At 36.2% G+C, this 16,366-nt stretch overlaps 1 protein-coding gene across 4 annotated transcripts in view; it reads left to right on the forward strand.

The window, feature by feature from the left end:
* nfic (nuclear factor I/C) overlaps positions 1-16,366 on the forward strand; it is a 90,405-nt gene that overhangs the window by 53,938 nt on the left and 20,101 nt on the right. For 3 of the 4 annotated variants that reach the window (XM_042762068.1, XM_042762066.1, XM_042762067.1), the window contains 2 exons: positions 12,932-13,003; positions 13,702-13,832. In XM_042762068.1, the coding sequence (XP_042618002.1) occupies positions 12,932-13,003; positions 13,702-13,802 (173 nt within the window). In that variant the 3' untranslated portion in view covers positions 13,803-13,832. Of the gene's footprint in view, positions 1-12,931; positions 13,004-13,701; positions 13,833-14,927; positions 14,931-15,796; positions 15,918-16,366 lie in introns of those variants that run through there. The other variant, XM_042762069.1, reaches the window with a different exon arrangement.

Raw genomic sequence — 16,366 nt, forward strand, 5'->3', positions numbered from 1 at the left:
CTTAACATTAGTTAATGCATTACATTAGATAATAGAAACTAACAAAAACAATATTTTTATGGCATTTATTAATCTTTATTAATGTTAAATTGCTTAGAAATATTGTTCTTTGTAAGTTCAAGTTCATATATTAACTAATGCAAACAACTGAGACCTTATTGTAAAGTGCTACCAAAAAGTGATAATTAAAAAATAAATAAATAAACAATGCTACTACTTTCTAGCTAGCTTTTTCAGTTTGGTATAGCAAATTTTTCTGTTGTTAGTTTAGCTAGTTACATTTCTGAGGACCTGGCACAAAGCTGTTACTCTAACAGGTTTGTATGGATTAATGAAAAGTCTTTTTGGAAGAATCACTAAGCTGTTTGAGGCCCACAGGGCAGTACTTGCATGAGTTCTATATGTCTGTAGTTAAATTTCCTTTCACAAAATTAAATATAATCGCTTTAATACAAACTTTTCGGTTTTAACTTAAAATCTGTGCTTTGAATAGACTAAACAATGAAGATTCATTTTGAGATCTCAGGGCTTGGCCTGCATGGCCGTCGGTTAAGGTTTTCCAAGTTTCTGAATGAGGAAAGCCCTCATCAGTGCTGGATGAGGAGCTTGTTGCATGTGGCCAAGCCACACTGAAGCGGTGGAGGCTGCCACGTGAGGACTGAAGGATCCAAGTTCCCCGAGACTGAGAGAGAAGGAGACAAGGCTAGTGTGTATCTGTGTTTCGAACCACTTTTCCACCACAATGCAAACCACCTGGGGTGGTTACCACACTCAGACACCCGGCCTGATTTTATGGTTCCCCCAATTCACATGAGGAACAAACATGAGGTGACATGTGGCACACGCATGACAAACTGCTGACACAGTGTAGTGGGAACATTGTGTGATGTCTTAATGAGGCTGTTTATGAGCTTAAATGGTTTATAAATAACAAGTCTCTTAGTGTGTTAAATAGTTGGTATTGTTGTGCATGTATAATGAGAATAAAATGATTGAGTAGACATATTTTATTTTTAGTTAAATAATGCATTACAGTTTACCAAACTGTATACAAATTGCAAATATCAAACAACCTGTAGAAGTGAAAATATTAGTCCTGGAAATTGCCACATTTATAGGCAGTTTCACAATGTGTCAATATGACACTGGCTCCAGCAACGCTGCCCCCTACTGGTGACACTGACCTTTTACATACACCCATATAAACTACCAATGTGACAATGATAATGATAATAATAACCTCCCAAATTTATATGTGTCTTTATGGTCTTTTATTGTGTTGATGATTGTTTTTTTAGTGGTATAAGTTGTTTGGGTTGTTTTTTCAAAAATTTAAATCACACCATCATTTACTCACCCTGATGTTGTTCTGTCTTCTACGAAACACAAAATACATTTTGAAGAAGTAGGTTTTTTGTTTGTGTGTGTGTCCATACAGTGAAAGTGAATGGAGTTGACTTCCTTTTTATGGACAAAAACAATTTAAAATATCTACTTTATGTTTTTATGTTGAATGAAAGTATTTAAGTTTTTTAGTTTTGGTAAGGGTTGGTGGTTGGTGGATGATTTGTGAAATGTTTATATAGGTAAAAAGCAGGTTATCAGCCAATACTGTTGTGGTTTCTGTTGTATTGTTTGCGATTGGCTCTGTGTCCGGTCCATTCCGGTAAAGTCCGTAATAGCAGAGCGGGAACCCGGGTGTCAGATCAGAGGGGATTGTAGCCTCTCCGACCTCAGTGGAGGAAAATTCCTATTTATTATGGATCTCCAACCGCATTGCTGGGCCCTAAGAAACCACAATTTGAAAAGAATCCTGTGCCGAGAAGAGACAGGGAGGGTGAGGCCTCTGTGTTGAGGGTCCTGGCGCGACTCTGGCCTTGGAGCCCTCTCCAAACCAAACACCCTGCCAGCGCCCACCCAGACAGCCCTGCCCTGCTTCCAGTCCCGGAATGGGCGATGGAGGGAGAGCTGGGAAGTGTGCTCTGCGAGATCTGTCCGTCTGCCATGACCTACTGTAGCCTCCGCTCTCTCTGTTGTATCTTACGGTCTATTGTTGGTTTTGGTGAATGTTTTGATGGAAACCTAAATTAAGTCTTTTTGTCAATTTCATCTCCATAATTATGGAAACAGTGGATAGCGGAGGCACGAATTGGTAGCCGCTAAAGGTTTTCCCAAACACATGTGATGCTGGAACTTTTACCTTACTGATTGTTGTGTGTTAGCGTTGCATGTACACTTCTATGCATGTACACAGATGCATTTGCATGTGCGCATAAATTGTATAAATTCTGTGTGTGCGTAATAATCATTTAACATAATTTCATGTGCCTGCGTTTGTGCGCTCTGCATTGGTCCTCACAAATGACATGCTATGCTCAAATTGCAGAGAGAGCGCTTTATAGCTGATCCAAAGGCTATGGTGGGTGGTTTAAGACATTTTATATAAATATATATTTTAATATGTCTATGAAACTCATCCAAAAATAACTTGAAAGGAATATGCTGTTCACATCTGGTTTTTATATTGTGGCTTGCGGAAAAGCAGAAAAAACAGGAGCTTTATAATTCTTTACTTACAATGCGAGTGAAGCCTCAGAGTGCCCTCTTCAACTTGTTTAATGAGTAATGCTGGTTTGGCACTGAACTAGTACTACTAGTTTATTTCTCTTTCAAAGGCAGAACATGACACTATTTTACCTCTGAATGAGATTGATGAGGCTTAAAGATCATTCTGGTGGCCAACTATGAATTTATCTTAGAACTAGAGCTTCAGTGGCAAGAGGCAATGATCCACCTGTTGAAAAATTGATGGCAGAAATCATAAAATGCAATTTTTCCTCACTGAGGCAGTTATCCTCACTGAATATTGTTTTTGAAAGCTTATTTTTAGTTTCTCATGGAGAATATTTTTCCAGTTTGACTCTTGTTGTTGTGTGGTCAGACCAAATTTTCATTATTTTAGATTATTGCAGGTTGACCATGATGATGCTGATATATGTTGTATTTAGCATTCAGTATTCAGAAATGATTGTTTGTGGTATTTTTGGCACAATAATACAATAAAAAAATCATTATTAGTCATCATCGTAGTAGTATTAAATATAAATAATGCACATTACATTTACGGTATAATAATAACAATACAGCATAATAGTGATGAGAAATCAGAAATACAAGTGCAATTTAGGAAAAGTAATGCATACTTTCAATTAAAAGAGCCGATTAGCTGTTTTTGGTTCCTTTAATGAATAAGCTTTAATTTTACATGTGTCTTTCACAATTTAGGTTAGTGAGAGGGCAGATATGCTTCTGAGGTATCATTGTTAGGATGCAACATGTGCAGTGTGTGTGTCTGTGTGTGTGTGTGTGTGTGTGTCTCTGCACCTGCAGTGTGAATCTTGTATAGCCCTGCCTGTCTTCCTCCAGCTGGCAGTGTTTTGTCCATAGGTTCAGATTGAGCAAATAGCTGCAGTGTGTTATTACTGTCAGACTTGGGCAATCCCATAATACCCCTCTGCCACAGGAAGCTGCAATCTTGCAGAAAAGGTCAGCTGGACCAATTACCTCCGCCTACCATTTTCCCCTTTACTGAGTCCCTCTGAGCGTCCTTCGCCCACTCCTTCCTCACAGGCCCCCCGGTAGTTGAGACGAGAAGTTAAAGACTGTCATTTGGATTTTGCAGCTGTTGGACATCGTCCCCTCCTCCTCCATTGCATATTTGTGAGGGTTTGTCCTCATTGAATATTGTTTTTGAATGCTCATTTTCCATTCTCATTTTTATTTATTTATTGCCTGTTTGGCTATTGTTTTTTTTCTTTTCTTTTCATTATTTGTATTTTTTCAATATGATTTTTTAACACATTGATATATATATTATGTTTAGTCTTTGATTTTTGACACAAAATACATTAACAATCATGATTATTAGTAGAAGTAGTGTTTAATATTCATAATGCACATTATATTTACCATATAATAATATTAAATAATAATAATAACAACAATGCAGCATAATATAAATGTAATTCATATTAATAATTATAAAGTTGATTGTGTTTTAACATCAAATTTGTAATAAAGTGTTATTATTATTATTATTATAATTTGTAGCCATGGTCATACATTTTTGTTGACCTTTCTTTTATCTATGTCCAACAAACTAAAATTGCTTTTAAATTTTTTTCACATTTAAATGAATGGCTTTAAAAAGCTGAGAATTTATGTGAACAGTAATTTAAACAGGTAAGTTAATTTACCTGTTAATAGAGGCAGTTTATAGCATTAATTTTATTTATATTTAAGTGACGTTATTTTCACAAATGGGACTTTACTCATCCTTCCATCCTCTCTTTTCGTCTCTCTTTCCCTCTATATATATATAGGACACCAGTTTGTTGGACCACATAAAAGCGCAGACTTCCTTCATTAAACGTCAGCTTTTGCGGCATCTACCCTTTTCTCCTTACCTCAGCAACTTCAGAGAAAGATTTAAGAGTAGACATTCCCTCTCTCTTCTCTTCTTTTTATCTTTCACTCTTATACTGTCTTTCTCAGAGTGCTGTATGCAGGGTCCAAAATTGACACTTGCCAAGCACCAAACACCGAGTTTAAATGTGCTTTGGCGAGTAAATTAAATTTAATTACTCTCCAGTTGGCCGATAACTTGATTAGAAACTGCAACATTTAAACTGAATTGTAACAATGCTAGTCAAACCCTCACTGCAATAATAGAGTCAAAGAAAGCACTTCTAAATAAAATATCTAATACGACTTGTACCTCAATGGTGAAACCTAAATTAAATTAATTAAATTAAATTTGATTAAATAAAAATAATTGAAAATTTGTCCACCATGGCTTAATGTTTTTCCAACATTTCCTCTCAGCTCCCGATGCAAAACGGTTGCCGAAATTTTCACTTGTTGACACCTGGCGGTTATGAAAAACAAAACCCGCTGTTGCATTTCTTCTCTGTTTTACCTTGGCGCTCGTCCATCTAGAGGGTCTGTTATGAATTTAGATGAACACTGATATTCCTAAGATATTAAGATATCCTATTAAATGTTTCCCAGTGGATTCATATCCATGCAGGCCTGGGGGCCAGTGCGGTCCGCCAGACTGCTAAATGCTTCAAGAGACCCCTCCCTATCAGTCTCTCTCTTTCACACACACACACACACACTTTTTCAGTCTGACATTCTCATTCCGTTCTTCTCTAAATGTAAAAGACTTATTGACTGGCTCTGATGGCCGTGGTCAGGATCAATAACTCTTACCCCGACAGCTCTCACACTCACCGGAGACAGAAAGAGATGCAGACAGAACAGGAAAGAGAGAGTTTTATAGAGATTTGCATTTACTGTGTTTGTTCATCAGCAGAAAACAGATCAGCAATGAAATTAGAGCTGTGATACTGATCAGTAGTGCTGAAGAGAGTGACAGAGAATGATACACAGGATTAAACATGGGGAGAGATATGATCAGAATAACAGGCCATGATGTCTGAGACACACACCTATCGATTGCGCTGTGTTACATTATGTTGCATTATGCTGTGCTGTATTGCATTATGTTTTAGGATGCATAATATATCTGTACCATATTAGTGTTTTTAAAAATATTGGATATGTAAATGAACGATGTGCATTCTTTCTCCGCGGTACCAACACCAAAATATCCCTGTTTATTTGTCATCAAAAGTTCACCAGACAACATAAAAGTATTTGTTTATATGATGACATGAAATATTTTTGTATCTCTGTTCACAAACAGTTCAGTTGAGCCCAGTGCATAAAAGGAAATGCCACAGTCCTTTTTTTCTGTTTTCTCTAGTCTCGTAGCACCTATTTAAAAAAAAAAAAAAAAGCCTACTGCATAGACAGCCAAATTTTATTAAATGCAAATCTTGGCAGTGGTGAATTACTACTTTGATAAAACTGTAAAATATAATCTTTTGCAAATCTCAGAATGAATATACATTTTTTATACTGTACTTTAAAATGTTGTAATGCCTATATACGCTTGTGATTGATTACTGTATGTGTGTGTGTGTGTGTGTGTGTGTGTGCAAGTGTGTGTGTTTGTTTCTATTTTCAGTACAAAATAGTACTGAACCAACTGTCAACCAACATGAAAATAATGATTAACTTATCTGTAGTGGAAAGAATTTTAAAATCATTGCATCCTTGTTGTGTTGTTATGCGTTAGATTGTTTTGTACTGTATTGTTGTTATGATGTGTTGTGTTATGGTTTACAAAAGCCTGGAGTGAGTCTAAACTCCATTTGGTCTGAGGACTCTAATCAGTTCAGTATTTTTGCCATTGGGTTGTTCATTGATTTCATTAAGTTTTAGAGCCCAGAATTTGCAGCATGGCTACATTTTGGTTATCCACAGTTTAAATAGTTAAAATACAGAACAAAACTTTGCCTTTTTTGTTTTAAGAAAATTGTCTAACACTAAGGTGTTCTGAGTGTTTTTAGCAGGTTGCTAGGGTGCTATGGTTGGTTGCTAAGGTCTTCTAAATGATTCCTTATAGGCCCAGAGCTAAAAAAATCCCATGACCAGGTTCTTTCTATTTCGTTCCTGTATATATGGCTCAATTTCCTCCTATATATCCAGGGGATTTTTTTTGCCGTTTGATCACTTTAGATGCAGTTCTAGCATATCTCTCACCAATAAGTTCAATACTTTGCTCGCCTTATCAAGTGCTACCATGAAAGTGTTCCAGGATGGTGTGCGGTTTATACAAGATCCATAAGGGCTGATTGTGGCTGAATGACTCTCTGTTATACTGAATTCCAAAGTTGCAGTGTAAAGGCACAGCTCTTAATTGTTTCAGTATTTCGGCAGACTCAATGCCCCTCGATCCATCAGTCTCATTGGCTCTGCGCTGAGGGAAATAGCACCTCTTCCTCTCAGTGATGGAGAACGCTGGGGTGTGGTATGACTAAGGTTGTCTCCTTCGATCAGCTCAGATACTGCTGGAAATAAAACATTACAGGCTGAATCCACACACTTTAGCACTCGTATAAACACTGGGACGTGCTATGGTTAATTTAACGTGGTAAAAATACAGTCAAGCTGTCCTTTTGAAAAAGTAGTTAGCCAACACAACATGTTAATGAGAAAAAACATTAAAGTTATTTATTTATTTTGCAATCAGTGCAATGTTTATCTGCCTGACAAACGATAATGATCCCAATTAAAGCGGCAGCATTAAACCAACAGAGGAATCAGTTTAACTTTTTCTTCACACTGATTATTTTTTTTTTTTAGTTAAATTTCAAAACACTACTTGAGAGAGGAGACAGACGGTTTAGGAGAGAGCTCAATACAGTGTGACATGAAGGCATAGTAACATTTTGTAGCAGATGTATCAAAAGATGTATCCCTCGAAGTGTTGATATCTCTCTTATCTCTGATATACTTGATTATGTCTTTGTTTGTTCTTCTGTCCTTTTTTGTGTTTTTAAGTAATTCATATTTTCAAGGGGTCTTCAAATTTCAAGCACGAGATGAACCAGTTGCTTTTTATGTCTACAAATAATAACTTCATGCTGCTTTCATTTCAAGCCATTAAAATAATTATTGATGTACAGATATTTATACTTATTTTGCCTTTTGTGCTCGCAAAGGTTACATATATTTGATTAAAACAGATATTGTAAAATAGCATGACAATTTAAAAGAGCTGGTTTCTATTTGAATATTTTTAAAATGTAATTTAATTCTGTGATGGTAAGCTGAATTTTTAGCATCATTACTCCAGTCTTCAGGCTCACATGATCCTTTCAAAAATCGTTCTAATATGCTGATTTGCTGCTCAAGAAACATTTCTCCATTTTGATACTTTTGATACCGTTTGATAAATTGATCCATTTTATATATATATACACACACACACACTTTTGAATGGAAGTGTACACTATTTCATTATATTTTAATTTGACTTGACACATTTTAAAGTAGAAGGGACAATAAAAAGTTTGTTTTTATTTTTTCAAAAAATTAGTTTGAGATTACAATAATTTGCAGTTTGTATGAGATCACAAATTAGTTTATGATGTGTTTTGATGATTTTGATTGTTTTTAGTTTGTTTGGGTCGTTTTGGAGGTTTTGTGGTTGTTTGTTTTGATGTGATGTGTTAACTATATGTTTATTTTCTTTTGGGTCTGCGAGAGTGAAAGTTCGCTCACTCTTCCTGCCATGACTAAGTGTGTAATACCTCATGTTGTTATTTAGCTGTTAGTCACTCTAATGGCTGAGGCAGTGTACAGGAATGTCTTTCACTTAAGGTCACTTCCACAGCTCAAACTTTCTCTCTGACTTTCGTTCTCTGCCCACTCCAACTTTCTAAATCTTCAGAGTCACTGCCAACCATTTAGCAGCGGCCATTTGCCTCTCTGTCTGTCTCTCTCTCACTCTCTCTTCTGCCCTGAACAGAGCGAGTTGGCACACGGGCAAGCTGGCACTCTTCAGTATGGTTACTTATACTTTGTTCTTGCTTGAGAAAAAGAGGGAGGGATAGAGTGAGTGTGAGAGATAGAGAGAGGGAGAGAAAGCAGAAAGAGCGATCTAAAATGGCTGCCAACAGCAAACCTCCTCTCTGCTCATGAAATGTCTGCCAAAAAGAAAAAAAAAACTTAAATGGCTGTGTTGATGACTGATTCCTGGCTTGAAATGTAGCTTGCATGAAAAGAAATAGAAACAACTTTCACTGGAAGCAACCTCACTTTTACCGCAGTGATAGTTATAGTGGGGAAAACACATACAAGGACAAAAAGTTCTTAAGCGCGGGGGCGTTAAATCATCAAGATGCTAAAGATATTACACGAAGCAAAAATGATGGTTCTGTTGAGGGAGAAGGAAGCAGTCCTCTTAATAGGTCAGAGAATATTTCTCGGGTTACTAATCGACTAGACTTACGTGTCCAGATCACACATCGGATTGTAGTCCGACTAAGGAATGCTACCAAAGCGTTTCAGAGTTGGAGCGCTTTACAAAATGGCGCACTTGAGAGAAAATGGACGTTGTACAAGCACACTTTATTGCATCATATTTTCCGTCTGCATTTCTACTTCTTTGTTTGCAGAAGCAATTCTTCTTTTATTTAAATTGTGAACGTTACCTGCATTTTCCCTTAGATTTGTGTGGAAAAAAATTGTTTTATGATTGGATTAGATTTAGTTTTTTCATTATTGTGTCACTTTTTGAGAAATTGCCTTACAAAATGGCAAACATTTACTCCATGCACCACAAAGAAAATGGCCGCCATTCAAGTACACAGTATTGCGTCATATTTTCCATCTGCATTTCTACTTTTTTTCTTGGACTTGTGTCGGAAACTAAATGAGGAGCTCTCGGTTGAAGCAATTCCTCTCTTATTTATGTTTTATGTTTTGGTGTCTTCAGCTTCACTAGTCCTTTTGGACACTGAGATGTGTCAGAGGCGCTCTGTGCCAATTACTCCCTCAAACTGACACTTTTATTTTTCCTTCCCTCCGATTCTTATTGCCAGAGATTTGGTCTGAGGGCTGCCTGCCTAGAAACCGGTGCAGATTTTGGCAGGAGTGTACAGGACTCTGAATACAGTTTTGGAGGAGACAAGCTGAGGGAGAGAGAGAACTGGAGCATGTCCCTCTGTGTAGCTGGCAGCACTAATCATCCTGGCCTGCGAAGAATCGCAGCAATGACAGACATGTTTGTTTATGTTTTGTGTTGGGTTATTTTTTTATTTTTAATTTGCCGCACTTTTAAGCATTGCTCGTCTTCTCTGGAACAGACTTCAGACTTCTCAGCATCCATCTGTCTCCTACTGTTTAAGGCCTCTCCAATTTTTCATAATCAAAACATTGAGTATCATGGCCCGGGTCCAAACGCTTCCTTTGGAATGTCATTGAACTTTTGAAGATTTGTAGGGTTTATAATTCTTTCTTTTTTTTCCCCAGACCATGTGTATTTTACTTACAACAACATAATTAGGCTGCACTTTGCACATATATTTTCAGAAAACATTTCATATTTTGTGGCAGGGAAAAATTATTTTGGCATCATTATCCAAGTGGGCGGATTGCAAGACTAGTTGTGATGTTTAAGTCAACATAAAATCCAAATTGGCCATATTTTTTTTTTTTTTTTGTACATTGCTGATTGCTTTTTTTTTTTTGTTTTAATTAGTTTTTGTTTTGATTTTTTAAGAATACTGTGTGATCTTTAATTATTATGAAATGACTTTGCTTTCTGGTTACATCACAAAGGCAAATACTTTTATTGTATTAACTATTAAAAAATAGATATAAGAAAGTTGCACTCCCATCGCAAGTGTGTTGCTGCTGCTTGTGTGTTTTCATGTGTTTCTTGAGCAGTAGTTTGCGGTCGGCCTCTGAGTCCTGCAGGCCACAAAGAGTGTTAGAGTCGTAATGAAGCGTTGCATTCAGACGTGTGCAGCCGGTCGGACTCTCCTCAGCTTTGAACTGGCAGTGGCATGCAGCCCATCTGATAGGGAGCTCTCTTATTTATTTATTCAGCTTGAGCTTTTTTACTGGCTTTTCTTTGAACGTTTGCCAGAGTCCTTGTGGTAACCCTTCTATTCTTTCATTCCCTATTCAGAAAATCCTCTGCCGCTTCTTGACTCGAATTCGTTTTATGTGTTTATCTGCGTTTTCCCTCACATCCGTGTGGCAAAGAGCTGGAACGCACACAAATGGGAAGGTTTTATGGTTGGATTAGGTTGTTTTGGCAGTGTTGTTGTATCAATGAGTTTACACGTTGGCAATACAGTCCCTGTGCTCTGCCAGTGAAGAGGGTTCAACAAGATTATGTTTGGTCTTGCCAAACAAGTTGAAAAGAAAGAGAATATTTTGCAGCACTTTGATACGGTGTGTTTCTCATTTACAAGGCTTATGAGCCATTTGGCTGAGCCTCAACTCGTCAGGGTATCAGAACGCATGGCTGTATCAGTAACCTGTGAGTGATTTGTTTAAAACAAACAGAGTTTTCGCTTTCTCTGTTGTTTATACAGAAACGTGTTCTTATGTCGGATTAGCAAAGCTATCGCTGACATGATCAACCACGCGCTAACATGTTAGAGGTTTCTGTTCATTGAACATACACTTGTATTTGGGAAAGACTCAGAATCTTGGACTCGAGTTTTAAAGGTGATGATACTTTTTTGAGCATTTTTTGTTGGGTGTTTTTTTGGGGAGTTTTGGGAGAATGGGTTATATATTTATATTTTGGTTTTTTAGTTTGTTCTTTGTTTCTGTGTCTCACCTGGTTGCCTGTTGACAGCAACATTGCCCAGCAACATTGTTTAAAAATTTGCCCCATTTATCATAACCTTAATGCTGCTGCAATTTGCTCATGATTGTTATTTATAGAAATGTACCACATATAGAATCAGAGTAATCATTCAAATGCTTATTATTTGTATGTTTTATATTCATATTCTGCTGGTGTAATTGTTCTAGTAATACAGATTTTCACATAGCTCTGTAAAAAGATCCGTGAATTTTGTTCTAGTAATACAGATTTTCACATAGCTCTGTAAAAAGATCCGTGAATTTTGTAATTTATTTGTCAGCACAAATTTATGTTAAATTCTGTATATGTTTTATTGTCCTATCTCTTTTAATTGGCTGAGAAATGTAGTACTGTTGGACAATAACCAATAATAAGAATTAAAAAGTATAAGTCTATCTTTTTTTCCATTGAATTGGGTATAGTCTATCATAGTTTTATCACAGAATAAGGCAGAAGATATATTTTATAGTTTCTATAGCCAGCTGTAATAAATTATTGTCAATTAGCATCGCATTATTTTTCAGATTTTTTTTATTACCTGGAGACGCAATCGTGTGTTTATTGTCTTCATGTTTCATCAGTTGAAATGTTTCTTTTTATTCAGCATAGCTACAGCATAGATTGCTTTGGCTACAATACCTGGATGCCTTTTTCCATATAAGGGATTTCCTGGCATGTCATAAGTTATTACTTCTAGGAGTCAGTTTTGGACTTTATGCACGAGAGCGCCCTCTTGCTTCCCATATGAATGAAACACACTGCATGAGAGTGTTTAGTGTTTACACCACTGTCCTGACCGCATCACTTCTTTACTGGGTGTTTTTAGGGAATATTTGCATTTATTCATGTGCGACTGGGTTAGCTACTCACATGCTGCACTGTCATGATTTTGGCTAATGCAGGACACTACTGAATGATGCGCATTAGAGGTGATTTAGACGTGGGTATAGACAATGCTGACTGATAAAGAAGTGGGAATATGCAGTAAACACCGCACAACACCACTGTTTATATTTATAGTTTTGTTGTATGTATGTATATTTATTTTATTTACATTTTCCATTGTTTTTATCATGTTTATATATGTTTTTTTAATATTCATATTTTTCTTTATTAAAAATGCTTGAGCCGGAACATAAAAAATCTATTCACTGATTCATGATTTATTATCGAATTACAAAATCAGAAATTATCACCAAATCAATCAAGCCAAATCAGCTGCCAGGCCACTGCAAATTCTCCTGCTGCTCCCGATGCCCAGTCCGGGCCTGACATGTACAACATATCAACATTTACCTTAAGGTCAACAGCCTTTGCATCCTGTCATGTTATTTAAGAAATATATGCAATATTATTAATATTTTTTTAAAATATAAATTAGGCCCCCTCATTCACTGTAAGTGTTCAGTGCTTCATAGAAAACCAAATGTTTAAGATTGCAAAGCGTAAAATCAAGGTAAATTCATGCAACATTTAAGGTCTGATCCACCATAGTGTGAAAATTATCGTGCAAAATCAGAGTATTGACCTCAATTCTCCAAGCCCCTTCGTCTTTATATATCTGTTAAGAGAATCTGCTGAGTTGAGGACTAATGTCTCTCTCTGTCTGTCTCTCTTTTTCTTTCTCAGAGGCTGAACAGAGCAGTAGTCCTCGGACAGGTATTGGTTCAGATCAAGAGGACAGTCGAGCAGCCACCATGGGTAAGAGAGCACATGTACACACATTCACACGACCACATGTACAGGAATACTTGCAGTGCACATGCATATACTGTGTGCTGCAGCGTACAGTGCGGTGCAGTCCTGTAAGCGTCCTATCCTGCTCTATACAAACATCCTGTTTACACAAGTCAACCTACATGCATGGCTTCAAACCCATACCCACACACTGAATCTCTCTCTCTATCTCTGCCCAGTTCATGTCACACTCCTACCCACATTCCCCTGTTTCAACAGAGATAGTCTGAAAGGCCAGCACTTTATTATGCATTACGTGTGGATAAAAGTCTAGCTCAGTTTGGAAAAACGCAAGACAGGTGCGATCAGGACACTGGCTTTATTCACATATTCAGTCCTGCTCATAATGCCGTGGTATTATTATGGGACTGGTGGGATGGCCGATGTACTTTACTGTGTCCATTGGCAACTGTTTAAAATATGTTTGTCAAATATATATATATATAATATTGCATACTGATATAATTCACTCCAAGCCGTGTGTACTGGCTGAACAGCCTAAGCTTATGTAAAACTTCTACATGCATTCGTTTAGTAGATGTTTTTATCCAGAGTGTCTTAGAAATGAAAACTAAATTGAATTTCTTTGTGCGTGAGATGCTGGTGATATCCTTGTGTTGGAAAGTTCCATCATTTATTCCATGTTTTATTTTGTTTAACAGATGCTCCAGAGTTTCAAGAGAGCTTTGTAACTTCAGGCGTCTTCAGCGTAACAGAACTGGTGCAAGTATCAAGAAGTGAGATGCTTTTATATTTTATATAATATACTTAAAAGGATAGTTCACTCAAAATTAAATCTGGGTTAAATTATCATCATTTACTGTTAAACAGGTTTAGAATGGCATGAGGACGAGTAAATAACGACAGTTTTTTGTATTTTTGTTTTAGATTTTTTTTTTAAAGTGTCTCTGGGAGACTGATGCATTTTAGTGAATCATTTTGTTCGAGTTTTTAGTCTCTTTTTCTTGTCTTCACATCTCATCTGTCCCTTCCCACCTCCCACATAGTCCACATAGCAGGCGCAAGCGTCAATTTCACAGCCGTTTTATGTCAGGTTTGACAGTTCCTCATTAGAAGGAAAGGAGTAATGCCAGTATTTTGTACGTAGTTGATTGTTTTTTTGTGTTTATTTTATTTTTGTTTCTTTTTCCCAGTTGGCTTATAAGTGAGTCAAATGAGCGAGACCGCTGTATATCACTCCTCACACCTGTGTGCAATCACAGTGTTTTACAAGTTACAGACAAACTGATAGATCGCGAATGGATGCTAAATCTAGCGATTAATTAAATGTCTTATTGTGCATTATGCAGTTTTATCAGCATTAACCAACATGCTCAAACCAGGTCTTTTTTTACTCCTACACAATATTTGATATACCTGTTCATATACTGTAGGTCACAGTCATACAGTACATCCTGGAACAACAAGCCCATTGTTCCCACTTTGTATATACATACAACAAATTCAGACCTAACTGAACACACACAATACAGCCTAGCCATTAAGCTCGAGCAATTACTGTGCATTCCAACACACACACACACACAGAGTAATGGAATGATATTAGGAAAGAGGTCAGCTCAGGTAAGAGTAGACATGCAGTGGCACAGATTCATAAGCCTCGCGTGGGCTTAAACATGAATGTGTGAGATTACACCCACATGATGCAAGTATTTAACAAGTCTTGCAGCTAAATTATGGTTTTATTTAAAATGTATTGCAGTCACCAATGTTAACCATGTGAGTAAAGAGACTAAGACACAGCTCAACTCCAAATATTCCTCTGTGTGAAGGTGCTAAGGGATTTATCAGAATGTGTACTATAGTTTTTTCTGTATGTTTAATTTAGTTTTTAGGAATTTGTTTGGTACAATGAAGGTATCAAAAGCTAGTTCTCTGCCATGGTATTTTGATATATATTATGGCGCTGAATGATTACTATTTTCATTTACCACCGTATTTACATGATACATTTCAAATTCTATGGATTTGTATTTTGATATATCTCTGTGTTTTATTGTTTTATATTAAAGTATATTCAAATATTCATAGTATTGATACTATATCCAAAAAAAATTGTTGTTACAAAGTTATTTTTTGTATTGATATGATACATTTTAAAGGTTTTGGGTTTGTATTGTTAATTTACTTAAATTGGACTTTTGGGTCAGTAAGATAAATTTATTTTGAAGAAAATAAATACTACTAAAATAAATACTAATACTACTAAATTATGTTTTTATTAAGAGTTTTTTCTTTAATTTTAATGCTGTTGTTTGAATTTTATGTTCATTAAATAAAAAATCAAAAAATGTTCAAGCAGCAGAAATATCAAAGCAGCAGAACTGTTTTCAAGATTAATAAGAAATGTTTCTTGAGCGCCAGATGAGAGATTAGGAATTATTTATTAGTTTTTGAGAGTATTGTGATGTTTAATGATGGATTGAGTAATGATGCTGAAAATGCAGCTTTGGCATCACAGGAATAAACTGCATCTTAAAATATATTAAAATAGAAAAAAAAATTAAATGTAATAATATTTCACAATATTGTTTTTACTTTGTTTTTGATCAAACAAATGCAGCCTTGATGAGCAAATATTATCAACTCCAAAATTTTAGCTATTGTGAGTTATATATTTTAAATTGTTATATTTTGAATTGTTTTTCTAAGTTTATATATTTATTTTGTTTATTGTCTATTTTTTTTTCATGTTTTTTTTTTGTGTGTGTTATCTTTTGTATGCTTTTCATAAAGGGGTGTTTGCTTGTATTGGGGTGTGTTTGTGTGTCGGAGAGCTGCAGGGTCATCTTGCCTATGATCTGAACCCTTCAGGGGTGGGAATGAGGAGAACCCTTCCCAGCACCTCCTCTAGCGGGTCAGTACACACGTCTCCACCATCTGCTTGCAGCAGGCCCACCTCCTCTTGTCAAAGGCACTGTGTCCTTAAGCTACTTTTGACTGGTGATGAGATCTAACCTGTGTTTGTGCATGTGTATGTACAGTAAAGAATCAAAAAAAAGCAGTAGGCTGTGTTTGTGCATGTGTATGTATTATCGCAATGACCTTTTAAAATAAGGTTTCCATCCATGTCCAGCTTTTTTGAAGTAAGGAACATCCTTTTTTCAGTCCCCCCGGTATCAAAATATGTTATAAGAACACTTTTAAACCAGTTATTATTACCATATGTTTTATGTAGTTTGTTGTCAAACTGAAAATATTCTCTTCAGTTTATTTTCTGTAACTGAAAATATATCTGTCCACTATATAAACTTTGTTTATTGATATTTAAAGTTTTATGTAATTTGTACTTTCAGATTGTTGACG

Source organism: Cyprinus carpio, chromosome A8 (genome assembly GCF_018340385.1).
Source record: "Cyprinus carpio isolate SPL01 chromosome A8, ASM1834038v1, whole genome shotgun sequence".
Classification (NCBI taxonomy): Eukaryota; Metazoa; Chordata; class Actinopteri; order Cypriniformes; family Cyprinidae; genus Cyprinus; species Cyprinus carpio.